We start from the raw sequence: 17,933 nt of genomic DNA on the forward strand, positions 1-17,933 counted from the left end.
GGAGTCCATCGGCCCCGAATTCATCAGCAGATGTGCTTTCAATGTCATTCTGCTCAAACCAGTCTTCCATAAATCGTGCAGCAGCACCCTTGTTATCCCCACTTATCAAAGAGTTTGTACGACTCATAGAAGTTCCATGAGTTGCAAACCAATTGAAGCTACCCACTGGTCCCCACTGGTCATCAACAAACTTCAAAAGGGTCATTTCCTTATCAACATTATACTTATATCTGCTGCGCTCTGCTGCAGGATTATTAAGATAACCGCTAGGACTGCGGTTTACACCAGCATCTAAAAGCTCCCCTGCAAGTTTAAGGCCAAAACTTCTAAGATTTTTTTGTGCAATAAGGAGGCTATCCACAAAGATTTAGTTGCATTAGACAAACATAAAAAAATTTCTGTAAAATTTATATATAGAAAGAATGAAGCAGAAATAAAAGCCCCCCCTCTTACCCTTATTCACAAAAATTGATCCCGGCCGGAGATTTTCATGAGCTTGTATAATGCTTTTCTCTATACCATCTACAAGGACATCAAATGACTGACGAACAAATCCAAGAGATGTCACAATATACACGATATATTGGAGATAACCCCCAGGACCAGCATGGGTGTGAATACCACTGATAGCAACATTCTTTTCGGTATATAGGTCCCCATACCTGCTAACACATTCATTATTTCGTAAATAATACCATTTTATAGCCATGACCAAGTGCAATTCTAAAGACTCTTCACCAAATTGCTAGAACTTTGCAGCAGAACCAGCTCACAAAATAAAAAGAGTCATACATCCACATATGCTGTTTTTTTCCAATGACAATATTGAAATTTTTAGCTCAAACATAAATCATTATGCATAACAAGTGCAACGGATAAGGAAAAAGCATCGAGATGATAATCACCTTGCCTTCAACCTCTCAAGCACTTTGATTGTTACAAGCTGTGAGGCCATACAAGCATCAAGATTTACAAACACAACACGGTTCCCCTGTGGCTCTGCCACAATGAATGAACGAGCTCGCAACCTAAAGTGAAGTCCAGATGCAATCTGCTCCATGTTAGCATAACCCATCATATTAACATCAGCTGCAGGTCCTGTAATGTCATAGCTCCCTAACCCAACTAAATAATTCGAACCCGATAATACTCCTCCACTGTTCCCTAGCAAGAATACTAGAAATGCCCAGAACCAAATAGTTCTACGCAGCCTTTGAAAACTTAAATAAGCAGAGAACTCCATCATAACTTAACCCCACCAAGTAGAACAACCAAAACTCAATCAATCCTTTCCATTCACCTTCAAAAGAAACAAAAAACCACATATTAAACACACTAAAATGAAACCATTTCCATTATAATCTAAAAACACACAAAAATTCAGCTCCCGGTTGAACCTATATTTGGAAACAAAAACCAATTAATTCAAGCAAAGAAGAAAAGATTAAAAATTTACAATTGCAACCCAGAAGTAAATTGATCGTCCTATAAGGAAAATCAACATGCAAAATGCATAAGTTTGAGTAGAGGGTAGAGCTATTTGAGCAGAAAATTAAAAATTTAAACAGAAGGTTATATAAGAATTAGGAAAAGCAACGACTCAAAGGACTGAACAGTAATTTACCTGAGAATAAAAAAGAGGGACAGCGAGAGAGTCTGAAAGAGGAGTCTTGAAAAGGGAGCAACAAGAAGACTGGTTGGCGTGGAAGGGAAGATGGAGAGTAGTGAAGAAGAGTTGAGTTTTGGCCTGCGGGTGTTTGATCAAATTCTAATTTATTTCTTTGCTTTGAAATTGACAGTTGGGTGCATGGAGTTTCTGTGTTATTATTTTTGTCCACCTTTTTATATATAAATGATTAATACTCTAATTTTATTTATTTTTTAAGAATTATAATGAAAAAGCCTTTAATTCATAATTTGAACAGCACTCTATAATTCTATCAATAGTTTTGAGTAATTTTTATTTTTGACACTACAAGTGTCTCACAGTTTTATTGATGGTTTTGTGACTTCGTCCCTTTAAGTTTAAAATACATACACTCAATTAATCTTATACGAGCACGATTTGAGATTTTATGTCATAATAATGGAAAATTTTATATTAAATGGAATAATTTAATTATTTAAAAACACAATTTCTTATAATTGAAAACATTAACAAAATCATGCATTCCCAACTCCCAAGTTTAATACAAATTTTAGATAAGAAACGTGTCAGTAACCCAACTGAATAGCAGGAATTTTAAATTTGTTGCGGGGTTACGTAATCAGAAGACAACAGACAAGCAAAATACTGCACACAAAAAAATATCTGAGGACACCAAACAATCCAAACGTGTACAGCCCGAATGAAATAACCAGGCAATTACCGTGGGCCCATTTGCTGGCAAAAAGCCCACAGAATTTTAGCTCATTATTCACGTCAATGTCCATATTATAGTTATAATGTAATTCTGTACCTGATAAGGCATTTTGATGTTGATATTTGATAACTTAAAAAGATAACATCGGACCCATATTTTAACGGTTTGCAATTTTCGGAAGCTATTAAATATTGATATTTACAAATAGGGATGAGAAGCGAGCCGAGCAGTTCGTGAGCTACTCGAGCTCGACTCGTGAAAAGCTTGAGCTCGAGCTCGAGTGGCTTGTTTAAGGGATTGAGTCGAGTTCGATCAGGGTGAAGTTCGGCTTTATAGGCTCGCGAGCCTCATTGTGCTTGAAGGGCCAAATTGTAAGTTGTGTAATTTTTTTTTTTATTTTCAAGTTTTTAAAATGACAAACAGCCCCTTCTCACAATAAACTAGAAGCTAGAGCACGAGCTTGAGTATCCACCCATACTCGCGAGCTCGAGCTTGACATTGTTTATCACGAACCGAGCTCGAGTGTCCAAATACTCGGCTTGGCTCGGCTCGTATACAACCCTATTTACAAATGGTTTTTAGTAATTTTAGGAGATTTTTAATAGATTTCAAGATGGTTGGGACCGATAAACGGACCAGTAGAAGGAAGTAGAGAGCCCAACCACACGGTCCGAGTTTAGATAGAACTCATTCCTAAAAGTTAATTCAAGAGAAAGTGAAGTCCAATATCATATATATACACCATAATAATCCACCAACTTAATAATATGAGATAAATTCAATTTTTACCAGGATGTTTAAGATTTAGTAATTTTCCTTTGTGGAAGAACTTTTACCTCGTCTACAGCCGAGCTTCTATTGCTGGTCACGATTGCTCTTTTTGGGTATGTCTTTTTACCATTAAACATGAAAGTACAAAGTTTATGGCGTAGTAAGATCTTTTCTTTTCCCTAGTTTAATCAATCTTCCAACAATCAGCCACTTATATATCTAGGATACTGATGAGACCTGGAGGATGAGGGTGTAGTGAAGGATAAATAAGGTAGGAAGTAGTGGATAGAAAGGAAGCTGGCAGGACGTTTCCATGGGTTTAGACTTAAATTCAACTTCTAACAGGACGCTTGAGATTTAGTAATTTTGAATTCTTATGAAGTTATAACATAACAAAACTTGCAATGGAATATTCTCATATATCGTTCAGAGAAAACGACTTTTTCCCACCCAAGGTTTGCTTTCATAACACTTTTCCACCCAAAAAGTTTCAAAATACTACTTTCCCACTCAAAGTTTATATTTTTGGCGTTCGGTGAATTATCAAGAACTAGAGTAAGAGGGGTTTTGTAGAGTGGAATCGGTGGATTGAATGGTAGTAACAAATTGAATATTCACTACCGGAATCAATCAAAAATAGGCTAAGAACAGGAAACTTTAAATTTGCGGTGACTAACAATCGGTGAGAAATCAGGTGCCAGAGAGAGAGAGGTTTTATAGAGAAGAGACCGGAGATTCAAATGGTTGTGATGAAGAGAACATTTCGCCATTGTCGGCTTTGGGTATTAACGGAATATAAATTTTGGGTGGGAAAGTGGTATTTTGAAACTTTTTGGGTGGGAAAGTGTCATTAAGGCAAACCTTGGGTAGCAAAAAGTCGTTTACTCATATTGTTCATGAAATTCGTGGATGCGTTTGTTACTTTCGCCAAACGTTTAAAAGCGAAAAACTGCAATATTCTCCTACTGCTATTGTTTGTTTCCAGAAAAATTACACATCAGAATAGTTAGAAATGTAAATTAATTGTGATTTTTCCTGGAAATTTCTTGCCAGTGTCAATCTGCAGTAAGTTGGTAAGTTGTGCATTTTGTACCTGAGATTTATTGGATGAACTTATCAAAATACAGTAATGTATGTTCATGTTGCTTTGTGCTTGTTTTGTGTATGTTTATGTGCTGAGACTGATAGAGCATGAACACTCAAATGCTTTTCCTTATTACTGAGGCTTCTGATAAATACCATGCCATGTTTTATCTGCTGTAGGAGAACCGAGATGTCCTCAAATTTCTAGCTTGTAGGAGAATCAAGATGACCTCAAAATTTCTAGCTTTGGCTCTCCTTATGCAAGACATTGGCTAAAGCGGATTCCGACACAAAAGAAGCCACCAATAGATGCAAAGCCTGGTAAGTAAAACAAATTCACAAATTATCAAAAGGGAATGAATTATCTTTTCATTCAGATGATTTTCACTGGTTTAATTCTCGTCGGATAAAGATTTTGAATAATGTGAGGTGGTAAGGCAGAAGCAACAGTTGAATTGGCTAGGCAGAGTAAATATATACTCTTATAGCACTTGCTTGAATAATAAAGCTCATTGGTATGTTACTTCTACTCTCTTATTGTTAATTGAACTTAGAAACGACCTATAAAATAATTTTAAATGCACACTAAAATATATGCAAAAAGATATCAATAGATGCATTGTTAAAGTTTTACTGCAGAAATATGTATGTTAACTTACCTCCTCCCTGTCCACATGCACAACACCCTCCTCTATGTCACTGAAAGGTATATTCAGTTTGTTCAAAAGAGACAAACATGAGATTTGGTATATAGGTGTTATGATCAGACTGTTGGCTTTCAGTTAAGCCAATGATTCAGTCCTCAAACACCATGCCATTGGTCTATTCATGCATCTTGCTTATGGAAATTTTACAAAAATAAAAATTGCAGAAGTTTAGCTTCCCTAACTAGCATAAAAACCTAAAAATTGTAATGTAGACGCCCTGTTTCTCAATTTATGCAAATTAGAAGAAAAACATAGTTTCGTCTTGTGTTTTCGTTAGAAAGAAAGATGGTACACACAGAAGCAAACTCAAAATTGCAAATAGAATGCAAATCCTTTGTAGTAACATATTATATGCAACACACCCTTTGGTCTAAAAGCATGCCAGAGTACATACACAAAATTTAACAAAATATATAAAAAAGTTTCACATGAACAACATTCCATGTTTTAGTAGAAAAAATTATCCTGACTATACTAGATTTGGCTCTCTCAGAAAGGCATTGGTCAAAGCAGATTCCGATACAAAAGAAGCCACTAATAGACGCAAAGCCTGCAAAGTAAAACAAATTCATAAGTTATCAACAAGTGAATAGATAACATGCTTTCAGATAATCTTCAATGGATTCTCTTCTTGAACAGCTTTTGAATTAAAACTCTCCATCTGTATAGTCTAACTAATGGGAGGTGGTAATGCGGCAGCAAAAATATAATTGCCAGTAGCTTAGTGTGGTAGATTTGTGGCTTGGCACAATAAACTGATAGCATTTGTATTTTACTTCTATACCTTACTATTCATTGAAAACAATGAATTTGGAGATGGCAATACCTTGCAATTTGAAAGGCCTTACAACATAAAAATAATAAAAGATACAAATGGTATGGGAATCTAAAACCTTATGAAGAAATAAGCTATTTGGCTGATGCAGTTATTCATCGTTACTTTAAAGCTAACAAGACTTCTAATGCTTTTGCCAATGTGAGTAAAACCCTAAAAGCTAATAAAACCTTAAATACATGTATGAAACTTTATATTCTTTGCTGTGTCTTGCTGGGTGAATTTCTGTGATTATGTCCCAGAATAATGTTTTGCACTAACAAAATGAAAATGATATATATTTCTGGTCTCATCATACTTTATGGTTTCGAACAGTAACATTCTAGCAGGTTAGGCAAAATGAAAGAAAGTTAAATCATAGGGACTTGAATTTCGAAGAAATTCTTAAAGGTTTTATGCCAAAATCACCATGCCCTTCTATAACAACATCCCAAAATAGTCAAAAGAAACTACTATCAAAAATCATGGGATGCATTGTTAGAGTTTAATACTTAAATATTTATGTCAACTTACCTTCCCACTGCCCACATCCACAACACGCTCCTCAATATCGCTGAAAGGTACTTTCAATTTGTTCAGAAGAGACAGACTTTGGACTTGAGAAATGGGTGTGATGATCAGATTGTCAGTTACGGTAAACATTGTTGGTCCAGTCACAAATCCTCCTCTTGTGGCTTCTTTAAAATGAGACTTAGGATCCTTGACAGTTAAAATTGAACTTCTCCAATCAGAAGGAATTTGACCATCAGAAGTCAGTGTATAATGATGTTTATAATCTGAAAAACAGTATGCTGGGTGCAAACCTTCTTCAATGCCTAACAGATGGTTCTCATAGCTAAAATCAGGGGCGAGCTTTGGACTTATGAGCATTTCCTTGTGCTCATTAGATTTCAAGTATTTCTCGGCATCTAGTTCCTGAACACTATTGTACAGGTGAGTTAAGGATCCTTTTGAAATGCTATTCTGCATTTCTTTTATTATATAACCAAGTGGAACAGTTAGGAAACTGGTGACTAAATCAACAAATTCTTCACTTGCTTCGGCATAACAAACCATTTTCTTGGATTTGCTGATGACAAGCTTTACATGAATCATCCCATCCACATTTGATTCTGGTTCTTCTACTGTAGATTCAACATAGATGTTCTGATCAAAATCTTCTTTGCCGAACTTTGGTGCTGAAATTTGTTTCAACAAAGTTTCTGTCAAAGGTTTCTTTGACACTAGTGAGCACTTGAGCAAAGTGAGAACCTGAAAGAAGGCATCAGATCATGAACACAACCACAGTTCAGCTATCTAACAAATTGTGAAATTATTAATCATATCCAGAGAGCTGATAAAATAAAAGATGATAGCAGATCAAATTCAAAAGCCCTGCTTTTTGCCAATTATAACTGTTGATTAGTTAGCTTCTGACATTTTAGCTTGACTGTGAAGCATTTTTTCTTTCTTTTTTTCTTTTAATCCCCATCATTTACTTCTAAAAAGGCAAACTGCATTGAAAGTGAATTATTTCCTGGAGATATTCATCACGAGTACAAATTGGTTTCTTCATGTACTAAGTTGGATCATACAAAACGATTCTTCCCTACAAATAATGGTAGAATCTGATAAAATTATTAAATTTAAGAATCATAATGAAATAGTTACCTCATCTTCTCCTATGTCGATGTTGTACTCCTCAGTGGAGCTACAGTCCATGAGTCCTAGCTGGGACACTACAGAAAGGCTTGCTTCTAGTGATGAGGGCTTTACTTGTAATTCATCACTTATTATAAATTGGGTCAGTCCTTTAACAAACACTCCTCTGTCTCGAGCATCAAAAACTAACTTTTTTACAGTCATCTCTGACAACTTGATCCTCCAATCCATGAGCTGTCCACATTCACAAACAGCATTAGGGTAGAGACTCAGTAACTTGTGCCCAGAAAGGGAAAAATCCTTAGTCCATGGGCACAAGAAGTACGTCGGCGGCTCACCATCGTCAATTTGCAATTTTAGTCTCTTGTTCTGAGGTGCAGCGCCATTTCTGGGACATAGCAACATGGTCTTGCATGCTTCAGTCCGGAAACGCTGCATGTCAAGGTTCTTAATGCTTTCATACAAATTGTTCATGCAACCTATCTCCACTGTTGGTGGCTGATTATGATTAGAAATAAGCCTGATGATTGTTCCCATGGGCATTGTCAAGAAACTAAAAAGAACATCCGTAAAGTCTTCATCTGATTCCGCAAATATAACTCTGTTGTTCTCTTTATCCACCAAGGCCTTCAAGCTAATTGCTTTTGCTTTTTCCTTAGTCATTGAGTATATGCTTTCAAATCTTGCTTTGTTCAAATACTGGATACAACCTGCAAAATCAAGGCTTAATCAATCACTTATCTAAGCCTGAAGCCTTTTGTTCATACACTTCAAGAAATTTTGAAATCTGTGCAGAAACTCAACAAATAGGCATTTTCTTGAAACAAGGAAAAGGATAAATTGATTCAAAAACACCATGATTCTAAGCTGATCTCCACAAGGCTGGAAGATTTAAGGACTTTTTCTTAGTGCACATGTTCACATACATATTGTACATTAAGAAAAAACATAAATCATTGAACAAAGTAATGAGTTTTATATAAACTTAAAAATAAACTTACTTAAAGGAGTTCAATGGGCTAGAAAAGAACATCATCAGAAAAATCAAAACAAGAAGATTGTGGAGATGTGATCATTAACTAATGTTTACAAGTCGTGAAAATCTTGAATGTTTAGAGCTTTCTGGGATTGAAATAATGATTAAAACATTCTAAACACTGATGAATAAAAGCTAAGATTAAATAACTAATACAAGTAATAATTCTACAGAGAAAACAGCCCATATAGTCATGCTGTTAACTCTAGCTCAGAAGCTCAAGAACTTAACTTTAAAAGTAACGCATATTATATGACAAAAACATATATAGTACCTGGTGATCACCGAGCTACTGTTGCTGGAGAGGAGTTCAATGAAGGATTCAGAGAACAGAGAATGGAGAAAATCAAGTAGAAGGGAAGTTTTAAGTAAGTTAAAAGGCGTATCCGTACATATGTAGCCCATTATCTTTAGCAACTTCTTTATTAAGGCAAGAGTTCTTAAGGGAGAAGAAATGAACAGTCCAGTACTTGAATTGACTTTTGATCTTCTTGAAACAGAGAAAATATTATTCCAAGAGAAAATACCCATATTGGAACTTAATTATTTCCAGAATATACCCTTTTTCAAAGATTTTTAACAGAGAAAAAGTTAATCAAAGATTTTTGTATCTGTTTGAAGCCTTTTCCATTCACTTAAAAAATTGTAAAAAGTTCCATTTCCACTGAAACATGCACACTGATATGTTTGGAATTTCAGCTTTTTCCAAGTTAAATTTGTTTATCACATACTGGTGCTTAATTATTTCCAGAATATACCCATTATCATGAAGTAAAATGATTACTTAATTTAAGGAGTTTGATCCAAATTAAGCTGGTGTCCACAGGAAATATTTATGCATTGTAAAATTAATCCCAAAACAAAAAAAGAAACTGCTCACACCATTTAAGAGAGCAAGGTAGTAAATAATCTGATAAAAGAATTGTTAATTATAACTGGAAGTCTGGAACTGAACCATTAAAATTAGTCCCATTGAAATCACTCCAATCTTCAATGTTTATAGCTTTGTGGGGGTTGAAATAACAGTATAATCATGCCAAGCATATGTAATTGAAGAAGATTAAACAACTAATAGAAAAGTCTCTACAGACCAAAACTCATATATCGGCTAGCTCAAGAACCCAACATTATATAAGAAGTGATGATTTATGATGAAGTTATGTATGGTACCTGATGATCGCCAAATGCAGCTAGTTAGCTAGCTAGTGTTGCTTCAGAAGTGTACTGAAGGACTTGGGAAAGGTTGGACAGCGAAGAGAAAAACAAGTAGAAAAGCAGTTTTAAAGGAAGTAAAGTAAGCTGGAGGTGCATCACTTTGTGTAGACCTATCATCTTTCCAATCTGTGGGAAAAGGAAATGGGAAAGCAACATGCACCTACGCATGGTTTGCTGTAATGACAATATGATACCCAAAAAATTTGAAAATAACAAATAAGCTATTTTCCGATAGACTCTGTTAAAAGATTTCCGTTTGCTAAAGATAGCAGTGATTGAAAAGACTGAAATGCCCTTTAAAGTTTGATATGCCTTTTTATCTTTATCTCTCTGTTTTCATCTCTTTATCTTCCTCTATACTTTAGCAGTCAATAATTCCCTCTTTCTCCGTCCCTAATCCACAGCCACCGTTCTAATCTACCCTTCCCTAGCACGACTTCGAACGCCTTAAATCCCACCAATCCTCCTCTGTCTCAAATCCCACCAACGCCTCCCACCCTACCACTACCTCCACTCCACTTTATTCGCCGGCCACTGATATTAATTCACTCTCTCCTCCCTCAATCAGCCACCGTTGTTTTCTCCTCTATTAATCTCAGGGCACAAAGACCTCCACACCCCTTCTTTTTTCCTTTTATTTTCTTTAAAAAAAGGCCCAAAAGAATTGATTGTACTGTTTTGATTTTTTTACTGAGGATTATGGAGCTGCAGGTTGTTTTGCGCGGTGAAGGGGGTGCAGATGATGTCTTTTTGGGGTTGTTGGGCGGGCTGAAAGGTTTCAGGACATGAGGAAAGGGTGAGGTGGGTTTGTTGGGATGGGAGCAACGTGAATGGGGTGGGTGGGTTTGCTGGGTGAAAGAGGGAATTATTGGCTGCCAAAGGATGGTGATATTCGCTTCTGAAAAAAATTCTTCAAGGTTATGAAGATGTGTTTGTTGGTGGTTTTGAGAAGTTTGCAACGGTGGAGGATGGGGGAGATTGGACTAGACTGTGAAGTGGTTGTGTAGATGATTTTACAAGAAAGACAATTTGTGAAAGAGGTTTTAGGAAATTTAATTTTAATTAGAGTAAACATAATCAATAAAATTTATCCCTTTACCATTTGAATTCTGGCAAAATCTCATTGGTATGTTACTTCTACTCTCTTATTGTTGATTGAACTTAGAAACCACCTATAAAATAATTTTAAATGCACACTAAAATATATGCAAAAAGAAATCAATAGATGCATTGTTAAAGTTTTACTGCAGAAATATTTATGTTAGCTTACCTCCTCGCTGCCTGCATGCACAACATGCTCCCTTATGTCACTGAAAGGTATATTCTGTTTGTTCAAAAGAGACAAACATGAGATTTGGTATATAGGTGTTATGATCAGATTGCTGGTCCTGCAAAAAATCCACCTTCTCTTGAGGTTTCCTTAGTATGAGATTTCGGATCCTTGACAGTTAAATATGAAGTTTTCCAACCACATCCAAAAGGGATATTATCTTTGGAAGTGAGAAGAAAAACTTGTGAACAATGAGAAACAGTAAGGTGGCATGGTTCTCATAGCTAAAATCAGGAGCCAGCTTAGAACTAAGTAGCATTGCCTTGTGCTCATTTTATTCAGAAAAAATGTATGAATGTGTAATTTGCTGGCTTTCAGTCCTCAAACACCATGCCATTGGCCTATTCATGCATCTTGCTTCTGGAAATTTAACAAAAATAAAAATTTTAGAAGTTTAGCTTCCCTATCTCGCATAAAAACCTAAAATTTGTAATGCAGACGTCTTGTTTCTCAATTTGTGCATATTAGAAGAAAAAAATGGTTTTATCTTGTGTGTTTGTTAGACAGAAAGATGGTACACACAGAAGCTAACTCAAAATTGCAAATACAATGCAAATCCTTTGTAGTAACATATTTAAATGCAATGCCCTCCGGTCTAAGAGCATGCCAGAGTACGTACATACACAAATTTTAACAAAATACATAAAAAAGTTTAACATGAACAACATTCCATATTTTAATAGAAAAAAAAATTATCCCGACTGTACTGGATTTGGCTCTCTCAGAAAGGCATTGGTCAGAGCAGATTCCGATACAAAAGAAGCCACCAATAGACGCAAAGCCTGCAAAATAAACAAATCCATAAGGTATCAACAAGGGAATTGATATCATGCTTTCAAATAATCTTCAATGGATTCTCTTGCTGAACAGCTTTTGAATTAAAACTCCATCTGTATAGTCTAATTAATGGGAGGTGGTAATGAATGCAGCAGCAAAAATAGAACTGGCAGTAGCTTAGTGTGGTAGATTATTGGCTTGGCACAATAAATTCATAGCAATGCCTTGCACTTTGACAAGACTTACAACATAAAAATAATAAAAGATACAGATAGTATGGGAATCTAAACCCTGCAGTTCTTCATTGTTACTTTTGAAGATTATAAGACTTCTAATGCTCTTGCCAAAGTGAGGAAAAATCTTAAAATACATGTATGAAACTTTATATTGTTTGCTGCATCTTGCTGGGTGAATTTCTGTGATTATGTCCCAGAATAATGTTTTGCACTAAGAAAATGAAAATGATTGATATAGCAGGTTTTGTCATACTTTATGGTTTCCAATAGTAACATTCTAGCAGGTTAGGCAAAATAAAAGAAAGTTAAATCATAGGGACTTTCTTATGCCAAAATCACCATGCGTTTCTATAACAAGATCTCAAAGTAGTCAAAAGAAACTACTATCAGAAATCATGGGATGCTCTGTTAAAGTTTAATACTGAAATATTTATGTCAGCTTACCTCCTGACTGCCCACATGCACAACACGCTCCTCAATATCGCTGAAAGGTACTTTCAATTTGTTCAGAAGAGACAGACTTGAGACTTGAGATATGGGTGTGATGATCAGATTGTCAGTTACGGTAAACATTGTTGGTCTAGTCACAAATCTTCCTCTTGTGGCTTCTTTAAAATGAGACTTAGGATCCTTGACAGTTAAAATTTTACTCGCAGTAAATCCAGAAGGAATTTCACCATCAGAAGTCAGTTTTACTACAAAATGAAAACCATTAAAACATTCTGTAGCACGGTATGTTGGGTGCAAACCTTCTTCAATGCCTAAAGGATGATTCCCATAGCTAAAATCAGGGGCGAGCTTCGGACTGATGAGCATTTCCTTGTGCTCATTAGATTTCAAGTATTTCTCAGCATTGAGTTCCTGTATACTATTGTACAAGTGAGTTAAGGATCCTTTTGAAATGCTACTCTGCATTTCTTTTATTATATAACCAAGTGGAACAGTTAGGAAACTGGAGACTAAATTAACAAATTCTTCACTTGCTTCGGCATAACAAACCATTTTCTTGGATTTGCTGACCATAAGCTGTACATGAATCTTCCCATCCACATTTGATTCTGGTTCTTTTACTTTAGATTCAATATAGATGTTCTGATCAAAATCTTCTTTGCCGAACTTTGGTGCTGAAGTTTGTTTCAACAAAGTTTCGGTCAAAGGTTTCTTTGACACCAGTGAACACTTGAGCAAAGTGAGAACCTGAAAGAAAGCATCAGGTCACGAATACAACCACAGTTCAGTTATCTAATAAATTGTGAAATTATTAAGCGTATTCAGAGAGCTGATATAATAAAAGATGATGGTAGATCAAATTCAAAAGCCCTACTTTTTGCCAATTGTAACTGTTGATTAGTTAGCTTTTGACATTTTTACCTTGACTGTGAAACATTTTTCCTTTCCTTTTTCCTTTTAGTCCCCATCATTTACTTCTAGAAAAGCAAACTGCATTGAAGGTGAATTATTTCCAGGAGATGTTCATCACGAGTACAAATTGGTTTCTTCTATGTACTAAGTTTGATCATACAAAACGATTCTTAACTACAAATAATGGTAGAATCTGATAAAATTATTAAGTTCTAGAATCAGAATGAAATAGTTACCTCATCTACTCCTATGTCGATGTTGTACTCCTCAATGGCGCTACAGTCCATGAATCCCAGCTTGGACATTATAGAAAGGCTTGCTTCTCGAGATGAGGGCTTTATTTGTAATTCATCACTTATTATAAATTGGGTCAGTCCTTTAACAAACACTCCTCTATCTCGAGCATCAAAAACTAACTTTTGTACAGTCTTCTCTGACAACTCCATCGTCCTATCCATGAGCCGTCCACATTCGCAAACAGCATTAGGGTAGAGACTCAGTAACTTGTGTTTATAAAGGGTGCAATCCATATAGCATAAGAAGTACCTCAGCAGCTCGCCATCATCAATTTGCAATTTTAGTCTCTTGTTCTGAGCTGCAGCACCATTTCTGGGGCATAGCAACATGGTCTTGCATGCTTCACTCCGGAAATACTGCATGTCAAGGTTCTTAATGCTTTCATACAAATTGTTCATGCAACCTATCTCCACTGTTGGTGGTTGGTTATGATTAGAAATAAGCCTGATGATTGTTCCCATGGGCATTGTCAAGAAGCTAAACAGAACATCAGTAAAGTCCTCATCTGATTCCGCAAATATAACTCTGTTGTTCTCTTTGTCCACCAAGGCCTTCAAGCTAATTGCTTTTGCTTCTTCCTTAGTCACTGAGTACATGCTTTCAAATCTTGCTTTGTTCAAATACTGAATACAACCTGCAAAATCAATTACTTATCTAAGCCTGAAGCCTTGTGTTCCTACACTTGAAGAAATTTTGAAATCTATGCAAAAGCTCATTTTTTGGCTAAATGCATATATAGTTATTGGATTTCGTACACAAAATCTAATTGCAATAAACAGAAACTCAACAAATAGCCATTTCTTGAAACAAGGAAAAGGATAAATTTATTCAAAAACACCATGATTCTAACTGATCTCCACAATGCTGGAAGATTCTAATTGATGATAAAAGCTAAGATTAAATAACTAATACAAGTCATAATTCTACAGAGCAAACAGCCCATATAGTCATACTATTAACTCTAGCTCAGATGCTCAAGAATTTAACTTGAAAATTAACTGATGTTATATGACAAAAACATATATAGTACCTGGGGATCACCAAGCTACTGTTGCTGGAGAGGAATTCAATGAAGGATTCAGAGAACAGAGAAGCAAGTAGAAGTAAGTTAAAAGGTGTATCCATAGATGTGTGGTCCATTATCTTTAGTAACTTGCTTTTTAAGGCAAGAATTCTTAAGGGAGAAGAAATGAACACCAGTTCTTGACTTGACTTTTGATCTTCTTGTAACAGAGAAAATAGAAATACAATCACACCACATAAAAAGACACGATATTTACGCAGTTTGACATAACTGATCTACATCCACGGATAAGAGAAATACACTATAATTTCATAAATATGGTATACAAGAGAACACAACACCGTAAACCTAATATAAAAACAATCCTACTTTCTAACCATGCTCAACTCAGTAAGTGGAAACAATCCAAGTTTCCAAGACACAAACCCAGTTTCCAAGACACTCTTCACATGTTGTTTAATAACCTTTACATCAAACATCTTGTATTTTCATAGTTTTTCATAACCTTGAATTAGTTCTCACCCCCGATATTTATAGGTAGTATATGAGACATTCTATTTCTAATAGGATTCATATTTCAATTCTTAATAAGACTCTCATAACTTTCTTCCTATTTACAATTGTATTCTTTATTAAATAGTTTTCTAAAAACACACGATCTTACATGGAACAAATAAGAAAGCGAACCACAATATCCCAACACAGTAAGCCATATTTTAGCTGAAATAAGATTATCCTGACTGTTTTAGATTTGACTCTCTCAGAAAGGCAATGATCAAAGTATATTCGGATACAAAAGAAGCCACCAATAAACGCAAAGCCTGCAATGCCAAACAAATTCACAAAGTATCAACAAGGAAAGAAAATAGCAATTCAATAATTTTATTAGATTTTTAATGTCATAAAGCTCATGAATGATTCAGAACTCTCCATTTGTGCAGCATAATGAGTGGGAAAATGAATACATTCAGTAGAGTAAGAATCTGAACACATTAGTGTCCTCAATTCCACTTCAAAGCAAATTATACTTCTAATGCAGTTGCCAATATGCTCACAAAAATTAAGTATGTGAACTAGTATAAGATTTCTTTCTAGCCTCTGGTTTTCGAAATAGCAATATCAGGTTATATCATAAAATAAATTATGGTTTTCAACACTGAAAAATGATAAATCTGTTAGAATGAACTTTACAAATTTGTTAAACTTTTCAGTGCAAGATCACCAAAATTTTTATGAAAAGGCCTAAGATTTTTGAAAGAATTATTATAAAATATGAAGAAGTTGCTTTGCTATAGTTTTATTTCAGAGATTGATATGCTAACTTACACTGAAAGGTACCTTCAATTTGTTCAGAAGAGACAAACCTGAAATTGGGGATATTTGTGTTATCTTCCTCAATGCCCAAAGGATGATTCTCATAGCCAAAATTAGGGGCAAGCTTGGGACAGAGAAGCATTGCCTTGTGCTCGTTGAATTCAGATATTCCTCGGCATCTATCAGTATAATAAACCATTTCTTGGATTTCCTGACAGTAAGCCTGATGCGAATCTTTGTATTTTCGTTCGATGCTAGATCTTCCATTTTGGTTTTTATATAGCTGATGTTGCCAAACACCTTTTTGGTTCAATTCAGGTGCCGGAATACGTTTAAGAAAAGTTTCTGTCAAAGGTGTCTTTGTTATCAGTGATATCTTGAGCAAAGTCAAAACCCGAAGGAAGACATATAGTTAATATCTTCATACATGTGAAAAAATTCATGAATTAATCATCTCCATAGCAAGGGGTGCATACCTCATCTTCTCCTCTGTTGTGCTTCCATCGATGAGTCCTACCTTCCGAAGTAAAGAAAGGCTAGCTTCAGTTGATGGGGGCATTTCTTCTAATTCATCACATACTATCAGTCTGAGTCAGTTCTTTAACAAACTCCCCTCTATATCCATGCTCGTCCTACAGTCACAAATGGCATTTCTGTAATGACTCAAATGAGCACAATCGTCATCTCTGCCAATGAAGGAACTCAGCAAAGTATCATCAATATTCAATTTTTGTCTCTTGCAATGATGTACCGCTGCATTTCTGGGGTATAACAACATGTTCTTGCATGCTTCATATAAATTGTTCATGCAACCTATCCCCACCATTGGTGGTTGATTACGGATGAGCCTGATGATTGTTCCTCATTTAAAGAAGATTAAATAGTGTACTGAGTAGAGAAAACCAAGTAGAAAAGCCATTTTAGGGAAAGTATGTATACAGCAAGTTAAAGGAAAGGTGCATCGTTGCCTGTGCGGTAAGTTACTTATGTATATAGTAAGTTAAAGGAAAGGTGCATCATCTTAGCCCAAAGTTTTGTTATTTTGTAAATTGACATTCATACAAATTTGCTTTTGAAATTCACACAAATTTGCTTTGAGATTAAACGCAAGTGCCGGTTACCCGAAATGGACCTTGAGCTTTCATAAGGTTGTGGCGTATCACATTATCCAAAATCCACGTTATTTGTATGGATTTATTGTTTGAGCTTCACATAAGCGATCTTATTATTAGAATTGCATCTACTTAGTTTATAGAATCATCCTGATGAATCTTGTATTCTCGTGAGATCGGCTCAAAATGCACTGTTGAAATCCCACCTTATGGACCTCATGCCCCACCATCAGATTGCAAGTTAGTTCAAAGAGCAATTTTAATCACTCAGATACCTTATGAATGGCCTAGTTCATGTGTTTTGCTTCTGATGGTATTACTCATCAGAATATCAAAAAATTTTGAAATATCAATTGAACTCCTTTTGGGGGAAATTGGGTCATTTTTGTACCTCAGGTTAGCTTAATGAATTTATCAAATTACAATCATGTGCTTTTATGCTAAGTTGTGCTTTGGGTGTCACAAAAAGATTTTCCTAAATGCCATATAGAGGTGGGGAGTTTTTAAAGCAAAAACACCATATTCTAATACATTGCCTTAATTTATGTACATGTATTTGTATGACAATGCAATCTCATGGAGAAATACAATACTAGAGTTTCAATTACAGATTCTCACTCTGATACACATAATAAGATGACATTCTTTCATAGTAAGTGAACCAAGATGTCCTCAATTTTCTGGATTTGGCTCTCTCTAAGAAAGGCATCAGTTAGAACCGATTCAAACACCAAAGAAGCCATCGATTTGGTTTTCTAAGAAAGGTATCAGTTAGAACCGATTCAGCAACAAGAGGCACCATAAGACACAAGGCCGCTGCAACGAAAGAA

At 35.5% G+C, this 17,933-nt stretch overlaps 3 protein-coding genes across 3 annotated transcripts; all 3 read right to left on the reverse strand.

Annotated features, from left to right (window-relative positions):
- Window positions 1-4: 4 nt before the first annotated feature.
- LOC116145024 (neutral ceramidase 1-like) lies at window positions 5-1,553 on the reverse strand (the record flags this gene model as incomplete). Its single annotated transcript, XM_031430475.1, has 4 exons — window positions 1,457-1,553; window positions 906-1,300; window positions 454-662; window positions 5-303 (listed from the first exon to the last, which is right to left on the reverse strand). Coding segments are annotated over exons 2-4 (849 nt in total), but the record flags the coding sequence as incomplete, so codon positions are not given.
- A 2,904-nt stretch (window positions 1,554-4,457) lies between these two features.
- On the reverse strand, window positions 4,458-8,340 carry LOC116145025. Its single transcript, XM_031430476.1, has 5 exons — window positions 7,410-8,340; window positions 6,273-7,010; window positions 5,395-5,474; window positions 4,877-4,916; window positions 4,458-4,535 (listed from the first exon to the last, which is right to left on the reverse strand). Exons 1-5 carry the CDS (start codon window positions 8,061-8,063, stop codon window positions 4,458-4,460), a joined length of 1,590 nt encoding a protein of 529 aa, XP_031286336.1. The 5' UTR covers window positions 8,064-8,340.
- Window positions 8,341-12,616: 4,276 nt separating this feature from the next.
- On the reverse strand, window positions 12,617-16,550 carry LOC116145026. The gene is made up of 5 exons (XM_031430477.1): window positions 16,468-16,550; window positions 16,016-16,170; window positions 13,593-14,287; window positions 12,744-13,191; window positions 12,617-12,624 (listed from the first exon to the last, which is right to left on the reverse strand). The coding sequence occupies exons 1-5, from the start codon at window positions 16,548-16,550 to the stop codon at window positions 12,617-12,619; spliced, it is 1,389 nt and encodes a 462-aa protein (XP_031286337.1).
- Between the last annotated feature and the right edge of the window lie 1,383 nt (window positions 16,551-17,933).

Source organism: Pistacia vera, unplaced genomic scaffold (genome assembly GCF_008641045.1).
Source record: "Pistacia vera cultivar Batoury unplaced genomic scaffold, PisVer_v2 Contig46, whole genome shotgun sequence".
NCBI lineage: Eukaryota > Viridiplantae > Streptophyta > Magnoliopsida > Sapindales > Anacardiaceae > Pistacia > Pistacia vera.